The following is a 9821-nucleotide window of genomic DNA, read 5'->3' on the forward strand; positions in this document are numbered from 1 at the left end:
CTTAATATATGATAAGAACTATAAGTATAGTCACACTGTCACTTAACCACATTTTGGTCAAAGACCCCATGTATGAAGGTGATTCCATAGGACTATAATGGAATTTTAAAATTTTTATTGATTAGTGATGCTGTAGCTCTCTTAACATCATGGCACAATGCATTACTCATTAATTAACAGTCCCTCCAGTTGACTGTAGTTTGGGTATTGAAGACTGGAAGTCAGGTAAGAACGACAGGAGCAGGTATTTTGAAAATACAGGACATTCTTTAATGTTTTTATAAACCAAGAAGGAGAGAAGTTGAGTGTAGGTCATGCTGATGTTAAAATAAAAATGTTAAGCAAACTAGATTTAGCAAGTATAACCAACCTATTGTGCTGTCAACTATATGAAAGACTAGCACATACACACCCACCGTGATAGCCTTGGCCTGTAGTCCCAGCTATTCCCCAGGCTAAGGCAGGTGAAATGCTTGAGTCTATCAGTTTAAGACCAGCTTGGTCAACATAGTGAGAATGTCTCAAAACAACACCCCCTCCCCCCCCCCCCCCCAAAAAAAGAGCACATACAATGTACACAGTACATAATACTTAATAATTATATTAAATGTTACTGGTTTATGAATTTACTATGGTCAGTGTAGATTATATTCTTCCAGCTTACATAAAAAATGTTAACTGTATAACACGATGTTATACTAGCAGCAGCCTCATTCATCTCATGTTCTCTCCTCTTGATTGAATCAAAAAGGCCACCTCAAGTAACTGACTTACACTATCTAGGTCTGCACAAGTACGCTATGATGTTCACACAATAAAGACATTATCCAACTCCGTTAGGTGACACGTGGTTATTGGTAGGACTAAGCCCTAGTACCATCGTCTCACAGTGTGCAAACCTAGAAAAGAATTCACTTTGAAGCTAGAGGCCGCTACTGAGGCAGGACCCAGACGGAGTCTGCGAGATCGGTCTTGTCTGAATGGTGGAATGCATTTGCAATAGGGATTCATGTCTCAACAACCCAAATCAGCAAAACGTTGCAGACCAAGGCTTGTATGACTTAACGGGGGCGAAGTGCCAAATTAAAACTTTCGGGTGGGAGTAGCACTTATGGCCTGATCCTCCCACAACCTGCGGGAAATCGACAATCCAGGGGCTGAGCTTTGCGAGGAGGGCAAGGTAGGGAGAAGGGGTAGTCAGCTATTCGCCAAGTACCGCGCTCCCAGCGCAAGGCCTACTCCCCAGGAACCCAGCAGAGGGTAGGGCCAGGAGCCGCTGGGCGGGGCTGGAGGCGGAATTGGATCTTATTCTTTCCGGATTTGAGCAAAGAGGCCCCTCGGGTGTGAGGGGCGGGGGGAGGACCGTGCGTAAGAGGGGCGGGGCGGGACCGGCCACCAGGGCCCGCCCCCTCCCTTGCCCGGCGCCAGCATAAAGTCAGGGCTCAGCCCCACCGAGGCCAGTCGGCTCCCCCACAACACCCGCACCATGCCCATGATACTGGGTTACTGGGACATCCGCGGGGTGAGTTGGCGGGTGAGAGGGGGCGGGGCTGCGTGGGCACGAGACCTGTGGAGCAGAGGGTGGCGGTTTCTAGGAGACGAATCCTCTTCAGAATTTGCTGGAGTCTTCTGCCTGTCTCTCTGAGGCGCTCTCCTCACACACTGTGAGCTCCAGAGTGCGCAAGCTCGCGGGAGGCGGGTGGTGTTAGGTGTGGGTGGGAGGTCCTCGTGGGGGAGGTGAAATCAGGGTCCCTCCATCTCTGACCTCTGCCATCGTCATCTCTCCCAGCTGGCTCATGCCATCCGCCTGCTCCTGGAATACACAGACTCAAACTATGAGGAGAAGAGATACACCATGGGGGACGGTAATGTCACCCTCCTGTTTGGTCCCCAGCTCCTGCTGATCGGTGCTCTGTGGCCCATGGCCTGGCCACCTGTTGTTCAGCTCTGCAGAACTCCTCCTGGTGCACTTAGAGCCTGCGCCTTCCCAGAAACCTCCTTGAGGGTGCAGTTTGGTCTTACAAGGCAGGACTCTGGGAGTGGAGTGCTGGCTCCTCCTCTGTGATCTTGTTGGGTTCCCCTTAGTCCTTGTCGGAACATTTTGTAAGCCTCAATCATGTTGGATTCATGGCCCTTAAAAGCATTCATTACTCCCTGTAATCTTGGAATGTGAAGTGGAGTGTCTGAGATTCCAGATCTACCCTCTTAGGGGTCTTGCATCTGCCTCCTTGGAAGGGTGCGGGGAAGGAGTGTTAGACTCAGGGGAGGTTTACTTTCACATCATCTTCTCCTCCACAGCTCCAGACTATGACAGAAGCCAGTGGCTGGATGAGAAATTCAAGCTGGGCCTGGACTTTCCCAATGTAGGTCGGAGGACGGGGTAGTTTGGGAAACTGAAGGCATCCCTTCCTCATCTTTATGCCCCAGTTTAGAGTTTCGAGATCAGTATTTCTGTTCAACTACTCTCAATTCTGTGTGTCTACACTGTCTTTGTGTGATGGTCTGTGTCCCAGATCATTTATTCTACAGTGTGATAACCATGGGCCAGGCTTACCAAGTACCAGGTCTCCATGTCCCTAACTCAGGGAAGGGGAAGTGGGTCCTTGCATCTCACCTGACCATCCCTGGTTGTCTATCCAGCTGCCCTACTTGATTGACGGGCCTCACAGGATCACCCAGAGCAACGCCATCCTGCGCTACATTGCCCGCAAGCACAACCTGTGTGAGTGGGGCTGGCTGCAGGGTGTGGGGGATGGTGGCTGTGTTCCTGGCTTGGCTGGGTGGGAGGCTGAAGGTGTGTCTCTGTTGTGTGTGAGGCAGGTGGGGAGACAGAAGAGGAGATGATTCGTGTGGACATTTTGGAGAACCAGGCTATGGACATTGCCAATGAGCTGGCTAGAGTCTGCTATAGCCCAGACTTTGTGAGTCATCTGCTGACCACCCCTACCCCCACTGGGCTGGACCTGGCAGGATTTGGATCAGGATTCTGGACTCCTGGAATCCCCTCTAGATGAGTCTTGTTTCACTTTTGAACTCCTTAGTGCTGCTTATCCTCCGGTATATTCTGCATGCTTCTGTGAGTGCCCCTCGTAACATCAGATTGTGTCAAATGAACACTTTTATTCAATCCCCACCATTATAAGGTACAGTCCAGACTCCTCAAGGTGGACATTTACTTCCTAGAGCATAAAGTCAAATTTTGGAATTCTTTCCACTTTTCATCTCTGCCCTAGGCCCTCTCCCAGCTGGTTTACATCATGTGTCTTCTCATGAAATGCACATACTTAAGTCTATGAGAAAAGGAAGTACAAAAAGATGGATTGTTACAGAACTCTTGAGTTTTGACCTTCAACCAAGTGTTTTCGGGCGCTGTCTCCTTCATACCCATATAAATCAATTTTTCTATTAGGCAACTAAGCGTCAGCCAGAGGTTCTTCTCCTTCCTTCTTATCAGCCTCAAATACTCCTTACTTTATGGGAAAAACTCAAATGTGTATTTCATTCTTCTGGAACCTTCTAGGTAGAACTTTCATCATCTTTCCTGGGCTCTTTCGGTTCATGCTTCTTTGATACTGCCTAACATCTGAGTCCAGAGCCTGCCAGGTGCTCAGGGCACTCATGGGTCAAAAACCACAGGTGGTGGTTGGTAATAATGTCTCGTTGGAGATAATGTTCTATTCTTCTTTGATGTTCTATCATTTCTAAAGGATGGGGTCAGGTATCCTATAGGAATCAATAAATGCCAATTCATTAAATTAAAAAAAAACTGGATAGTGATTTTATCCCCATTTTAGGTAAGATGGCTTCTCACTTGGGGCTAGCTGGGGCCATGAATAGCAATGTTGAGCCTCATCACTCTACCAGGGAACTTATTTCTTAGGATAATGACAACTATTTTCTGCCTCAGGAGAAACTGAAGCCAGAGTACTTGGAGCGCATCCCAGAGGCACTGAAGCTCTTTTCACAGTTCCTGGGGAAGAAGCCATGGTTTGTTGGTGATAAGGTAAAAACAAAAGAATTGGGACTTTTCACCCTTTCCAGGGTACAAAATTTCATGCCCACTCATCCTTGGCTTTCTGCAGATCACCTTTGTGGATTTCCTTGCTTATGATTTACTTGACCTGCACCGAATATTTCACCCTAAGTGCCTGGATGAATTTTCGAACCTGAAGGACTTCGTATCCCGCTTTGAGGTGATTCCTCTCACCCTCTTTCCTCTTGGCTATCAACTTTTCCTTCTCTCCTCCCACTATGTTTTCTTAGTCATGAAGCTAATTGAAGAAGAGATAGCATTTATTGAGCACTGGCTTTGTGCCAGGACCCATGTTTATCACCTTGCATCTATTGTTCAAATATATCATTACAACATTCCTGCAGGGTACATAAAATTATCAGTCCCTCTGGACAGATAAGGAAACAGTGTAGAGGGTTAGCCATTTGCTCAGGGTCCCAGTGCCAGTAGAGGCTGTGCTGGGCTCCATGTCAGCTTGTGGCTCCTAAGGACACCAGTCAGTGGATATATTTTGTGCCAGAGGCAGAATTTTTTGCACCAGTTGGACCCCCATCTGAGGACACACTGAACGCTAGAGCTGAAGTTGGTGCTGAATTGGGTACATATATGGGTGTCTGTGTTAGAGGACTTTATCCTGAAGTGTTCTATGGTGTGGGACTTTCCTTTCCTCTCCCTTGACCTCTTTCTTCTTTTCAGTGTTCTAAGTGTTTCATCTGCGAAATGGGGCTATACCCTTATTTTTCACTCATACACTTATTTTCCGTGATGGTTTCCTCCATGTGAGGTCTGCTGTCAGGTCCCGTGGGGCATGCAAAGATTCCCCATGCCCAGACTGAGTGGAGCAGGGAATGGCAGGTATCAGACTATGAGGTGTCCGTGGTACCACTTGTGTTCTAGGAAGCACAGCCTGTACCTCACCTTAGAGCCAATCATGGGTCACCCCAGGTTCCCTTGTTTGTCACCAACACAACCTCTTTAGCAGATTCAGTATTTTAGCCTTTCCCCCTCCTTGTCTAGAAATGCGCTGTCTCAGCTAGTTATTACCAGCTCTGGTTTTGGTCCAGGCTGAGTGGCTTTGGGGATTGTGTAAGGGCTGGATTAAGCCTGGGAGTGAGGAGTGTGGGAAGCTGAGGGCTGTGGCCTGAGCCCAGTGTGGGCTTGATCCTTTGGGCACAGCAGCCCTGATTTGCACTGAACCCCTTAGAAAGCGTCTGTGCAGTCCCTGTCCTCTAAAGGAGGCCCACAAACACACCAGGCTTTTATACTGCCTGGTCCCGTGTAGTGGAGCTAGAGAAGAGGTAGTTTGGAACACAGTGAGATTGGACTCAGGTACAGGGTGGAGAAGTTTGGACTTTCTGCTTCAGGGCAGTGATTAGAGTTGTCCTTTCTTTGTGGGTCCGTTTCCAGTTACATACTATCATCCGGGTTTTGCTGAGTCACTGGGTGAATAATCTTGGATCTCTCCCAAGCTGCCCTGTGTCATGCTCAGTCCTTCTTCTGTGTTCAAGAGGCAAGAATGAGCCTCCTGTGAAAAAGGAGATTGTTTGTGCAGATAGTGGGGACAGGGCCTCTGGTGGGAAGGGGAGGTGAGGAGTGCAGCTGAGAGAGCACAGAATCAGAGATACACAGCCAGGCTGCATCCAGTCTGTCCCACTTAGTAGCTGTGTGAGCATGGGGAAGTCAACTTAAACTCTCTGAACCTCAGCAGTCCTGAGTTCTGCTTTCTCTCTCCCACTTGCAGGGCTTGAAGAAGATCTCTGTCTACATGAAGTCCAGCCGCTTCCTCCCCAAACCTCTGTACACAAAGGTGGCTACATGGGGCAACAAGTAGGGCCTTGAAAGGATAGGATCAGGGAGTGAGGAGCCTGTTCTCTTCTGCTGCCAGGGCCCTGGGAAAGGGCCAGACCCCATGCAGCTCTGGCATTATCTTCTCATTTTTTTCTCTTCTGTCCATCCCCCTATCATACCCACAGCCTTATTGGCCCTCCTTTCTCCCTCTAATCCTCAGATGGGAATTGGAGATACAGAAAAAGAAAGACTGAACGAGTCTCAAAAGAAACTCCAAAACACCCACGAGCCTTTGAAAGGCAAAACAAGCCCTCCTGAGCAACCTATCCTGTATCCTTAGCACATGTCCTTAGCCCATGTCAGTGACCCATGCCCTTGCCCTCAAATAGTTACATGAGGGCAGTATACAGTTGGTAGAAAAACTGGCGTGAACTTGTGTAAACCTGTCCTGGCTCTACCTGTCGTCCAGCCCCTAGGTGCTGTCCTGTTCTAAATTATAGCACCCTACACCAGGGAGTTGCTGTCTGTCCTTCCGGAGATAGAGTCCCATGATCCCTTTTGAGGGCCAGTCCCCAATGACCTGAGTACCTCTTATTAGGCCCTGTCTCCTAAGGTTCCACTACCTCCCGATAGTGCCACCCTGATGACCAAGCCATGAACACATGAGCCTTTGAGGGACATTCAGGATCCAAACTAAAGCAGAGGCATTTAGGGAAGACTCAGGTGAGAGATACTGTTGCTCATCAAGGAAGTTCTCTTACAACAACAGCTGTATTTCTAGAAAATTATATCCAAAAATGGGTCAAGTCTTGAATAGATGTTTCTCAAAAATGAATATTCTAATGGTCAAGAAACATATGAAAACATGGTAAACACCATTACATAGCAGAGTAGTTATAAATACCATATACATCCAGGTGTATACTCACTCAGATGGCTGACATTCCGTGGACGGACAGTAGTTTGAATTTATGGATTAACTGTAACTCTGATGCATTGCTGGTGGGACAACCACTTTGTAATGGTGGCAACGACATCTAAACCTAAACATGCAAGTATCTATGACCCAGGATCCCTCCCAACAAGAATGAATGTTTTTGGTCTCCCAAAAGACATGTTAAGACATGTGCAACAAGATTTGAAAGCAGCTTGATTTTAAATAGCCCACAACTGACCTCAACTGAAGAATGGACAAATAAACCATTTTATTAATATAGTTCTACTATTCTTGTTATGACATGGTACGCTACGTTAAAAATAAATGCGCTAAGGCTGTGCATGACAACATGGATGAGCCTGTAATCTTGAGTAAAAGGATCCAGACTCAAAAGTACCAATGGTATCATTCTATTTATATAAAAATGGAGAACAAGGAAAATGACTGCATGGTGATAGGTGTCAGGTAAATGCTGACCTTGATGGGGTGGAAGCTTCCTATTGAAGGGAACTTGTAGAGTGCTGGAATGTTCCATATCTCAAAATGGGTGGTGATTACATAAAGTAGACATATGTCAGAATCTATAGAGGTATACACTGGTGATCTGTGCATCTCAGTTGTGCTTCAGTGAACAGTACACATATCCAACATACATTATTTGTGTTTGTGTTCGCCATCTTCTCCCTCATGGAGGGAAGAAGTCAATGGCAGGAGGCCATGTGTTTTTCTCCTTGTTCACTGGTACATCAATATTTGAATAATACCCAGAACAGCTTCGGAACATAGCAGGTGTTCATTCTATCTTTAGTGGCACCACTTCAAATTCTCCTTTGATTGATGCTCATTTCTTTGGATAGGTGAGATTAATGTGTACATATACTCTCAATATAGTTTGTCTAGTCATTCTCATGCTGTGGGAGGCCACCATGCCTTGTGACCTTTCCTGATCGGTTGAGGCTCTGCTGGTCACTTCCTGTGATCTGACCACATCAAAGTGGCCATAGATGGTGGCCCAGTCTTGTGAGTTGTAAAAATGTCGCTAAATGTATCTTCATGCTTAGGTGTGCCTTCCTGCAGCCCCATGGGTCGAGCTACGCTCACCTGTTCCTTTGTGATATTACCCCTTTGCCATGTTTGGGACAGAATGTTCCATGGAAACGCCCTTTGTATGTCCCTTTCTCTTGCTTTCCCTTTGGGTGTGGCCTTCCTAGATGTCAGCCTCCTGCCAGCAGACATCATGAAGCTAGACTCAGCCCCTTGAAACCTGACCCCTTGCCTCACTTGAATGACTTCTCCTCAATAAAAGGGGTCAGCATGCGCTGGCGCTTGCTCTCTCTTTCTGTGGACCCTTAAGGTCAGAGGATCCATCACAAGACCCCCACAAAGAAAAAGGTATCTCTGTCTCTTTGTGGTTATATCATGCAGCCCATTTCCCCTGGAGTGACCCTGAGTGTTTTTGTCACCAGGAATGCAACATCATGCCGTTAGATCTGTGCATTTAACTAACTTTAAAACTTGTTTTCTAGCATGATGATCATCTTTAAACTACTCGCTCCCAGTGCTTGGTTATTTTATTTGGGTAGGTCACCAAGCAGATACTATAAGGTGATGGGGAAAATGTTGTAATGATTATTATTAATAGACTATTTGATGATCTCTAGATAGAATATTTTAATTTTTGGTGGCACTGTAAGTCACAAGGACCTCTTTCTACATTATGTAGGCATGTGGGGGCCAACACTGCCATCTCATGATACTTTTATAGCTTTATAATGCTTTGTAGTTTTCCACTTTACTCTTTGTAAATTATTCGTTGTGCATGTGTCCACAGAGCAATCACTGTCCATGAATCTCCCTGCATAAATTTCTCTGTTTACTCATTCTGTGTTGATTAGTCAATTCCTGTGGAAGGTTGAAAGATGAGCCTGCTGCAGTCAAAACCTTTGTTTCCTGTAGGGATAAGTAATTAACTGTGGTTCTATTCTAGGTCCTGTCACATAATGTGAAGGTCAATTTCACGTATCAACTTGACTAGGCTGAGAGATGCCCACATAGGTGATAAGACATTATTTCTGGGTGCACCTGCAATGGTGTTTTCAGAAAAGATTAGCATTTGGATTAGTAAAGAGGATAATCCTTACCAAAGTGGGCAGTCATTATCCAAAGGAAGGGTGAATTTTTTTCTCTCTGTTTGGGACATCCATCTTACCTGGGATTTCTAGGCTCCTGGTTCTATACCATACAATTTCTCTGGGACTTAAGCTGTAGCCCCTCCACCTACCCAGACCTTCAGACTTGACAGAATTACACTACTGATTTCCTTGCTTGTCTAGATTGCAGAGATCATGGGCTTTTCCTTCTCCATAAATATGTGAGGCAATTTCTGTCTTAAAAAATGTTTGTGTACATATACTACACACACACACACACACACACACACACACACACACTCTCTGTATACATGTATATTCTGTGTCTGTGGAGAACCCTATTATATATAGCAAATAAATGAACTCAAATGATGGCTCTAGTGAACGAATCCGTTTATTAAATGAAATACAATACAAAAATATTAGGACATATCCATTTACCTGAGTATTTTTTCAATTTGGAATGAACTGGATGCAGGTTTGGAGGTAAGCTATCTTCTCTCCTGGTAAATGTCCCTGTTCATCATGGGTATTTTAAGGGCCTCCACAGGGAAAACCATCTGTTTGCCTGTGTGTTTTGCCCAGGTCATGTACTGGAACGTGTCTGGGAGGCTTTTAAAGCTGTGTGAAGAGTGGGAGACAGTGCTGCTGTGGGGATGCCCATCACTGTTGGCGTGGTGGTCTGTTGGTGCTCATGTATTCATCGTGTGGCCTCCCCTGGGGGATATTAAGTGCAGGAAGGGTCCTAGTCAAGTCTTTGTAAGTTGGAAGTGACCTGTAGACGTTTTCTGCACATCCTTCTCAGACATGGTGTACACCTCTTTAAAAAAGCTCAGTTCTTCCTGTCTGGCCCTGGGCCAGCAGCTCTGGAGGAATGACCACGCTAGAGCTGGGTTAAGGCTGCCTGGCTCTGGGACAGGGTGCTGGGTGATCA

At 46.3% G+C, this 9821-nt stretch overlaps 1 protein-coding gene across 1 annotated transcript; it reads left to right on the forward strand.

Moving 5' to 3' along the window:
• Window positions 1–1379: 1379 nt before the first annotated feature.
• On the forward strand, window positions 1380–7016 carry Gstm4 (glutathione S-transferase mu 4). Its single transcript, XM_027921987.2, has 8 exons — window positions 1380–1522; window positions 1790–1865; window positions 2299–2363; window positions 2641–2722; window positions 2821–2921; window positions 3908–4003; window positions 4083–4193; window positions 5754–7016. Exons 1-8 carry the CDS (start codon window positions 1487–1489, stop codon window positions 5841–5843), a joined length of 657 nt encoding a protein of 218 aa, XP_027777788.2. The 5' UTR covers window positions 1380–1486; the 3' UTR covers window positions 5844–7016.
• The last annotated feature ends 2805 nt before the right edge of the window (window positions 7017–9821 follow it).

This window comes from Marmota flaviventris, chromosome 10, assembly GCF_047511675.1.
Source record: "Marmota flaviventris isolate mMarFla1 chromosome 10, mMarFla1.hap1, whole genome shotgun sequence".
Lineage (NCBI taxonomy): Eukaryota > Metazoa > Chordata > Mammalia > Rodentia > Sciuridae > Marmota > Marmota flaviventris.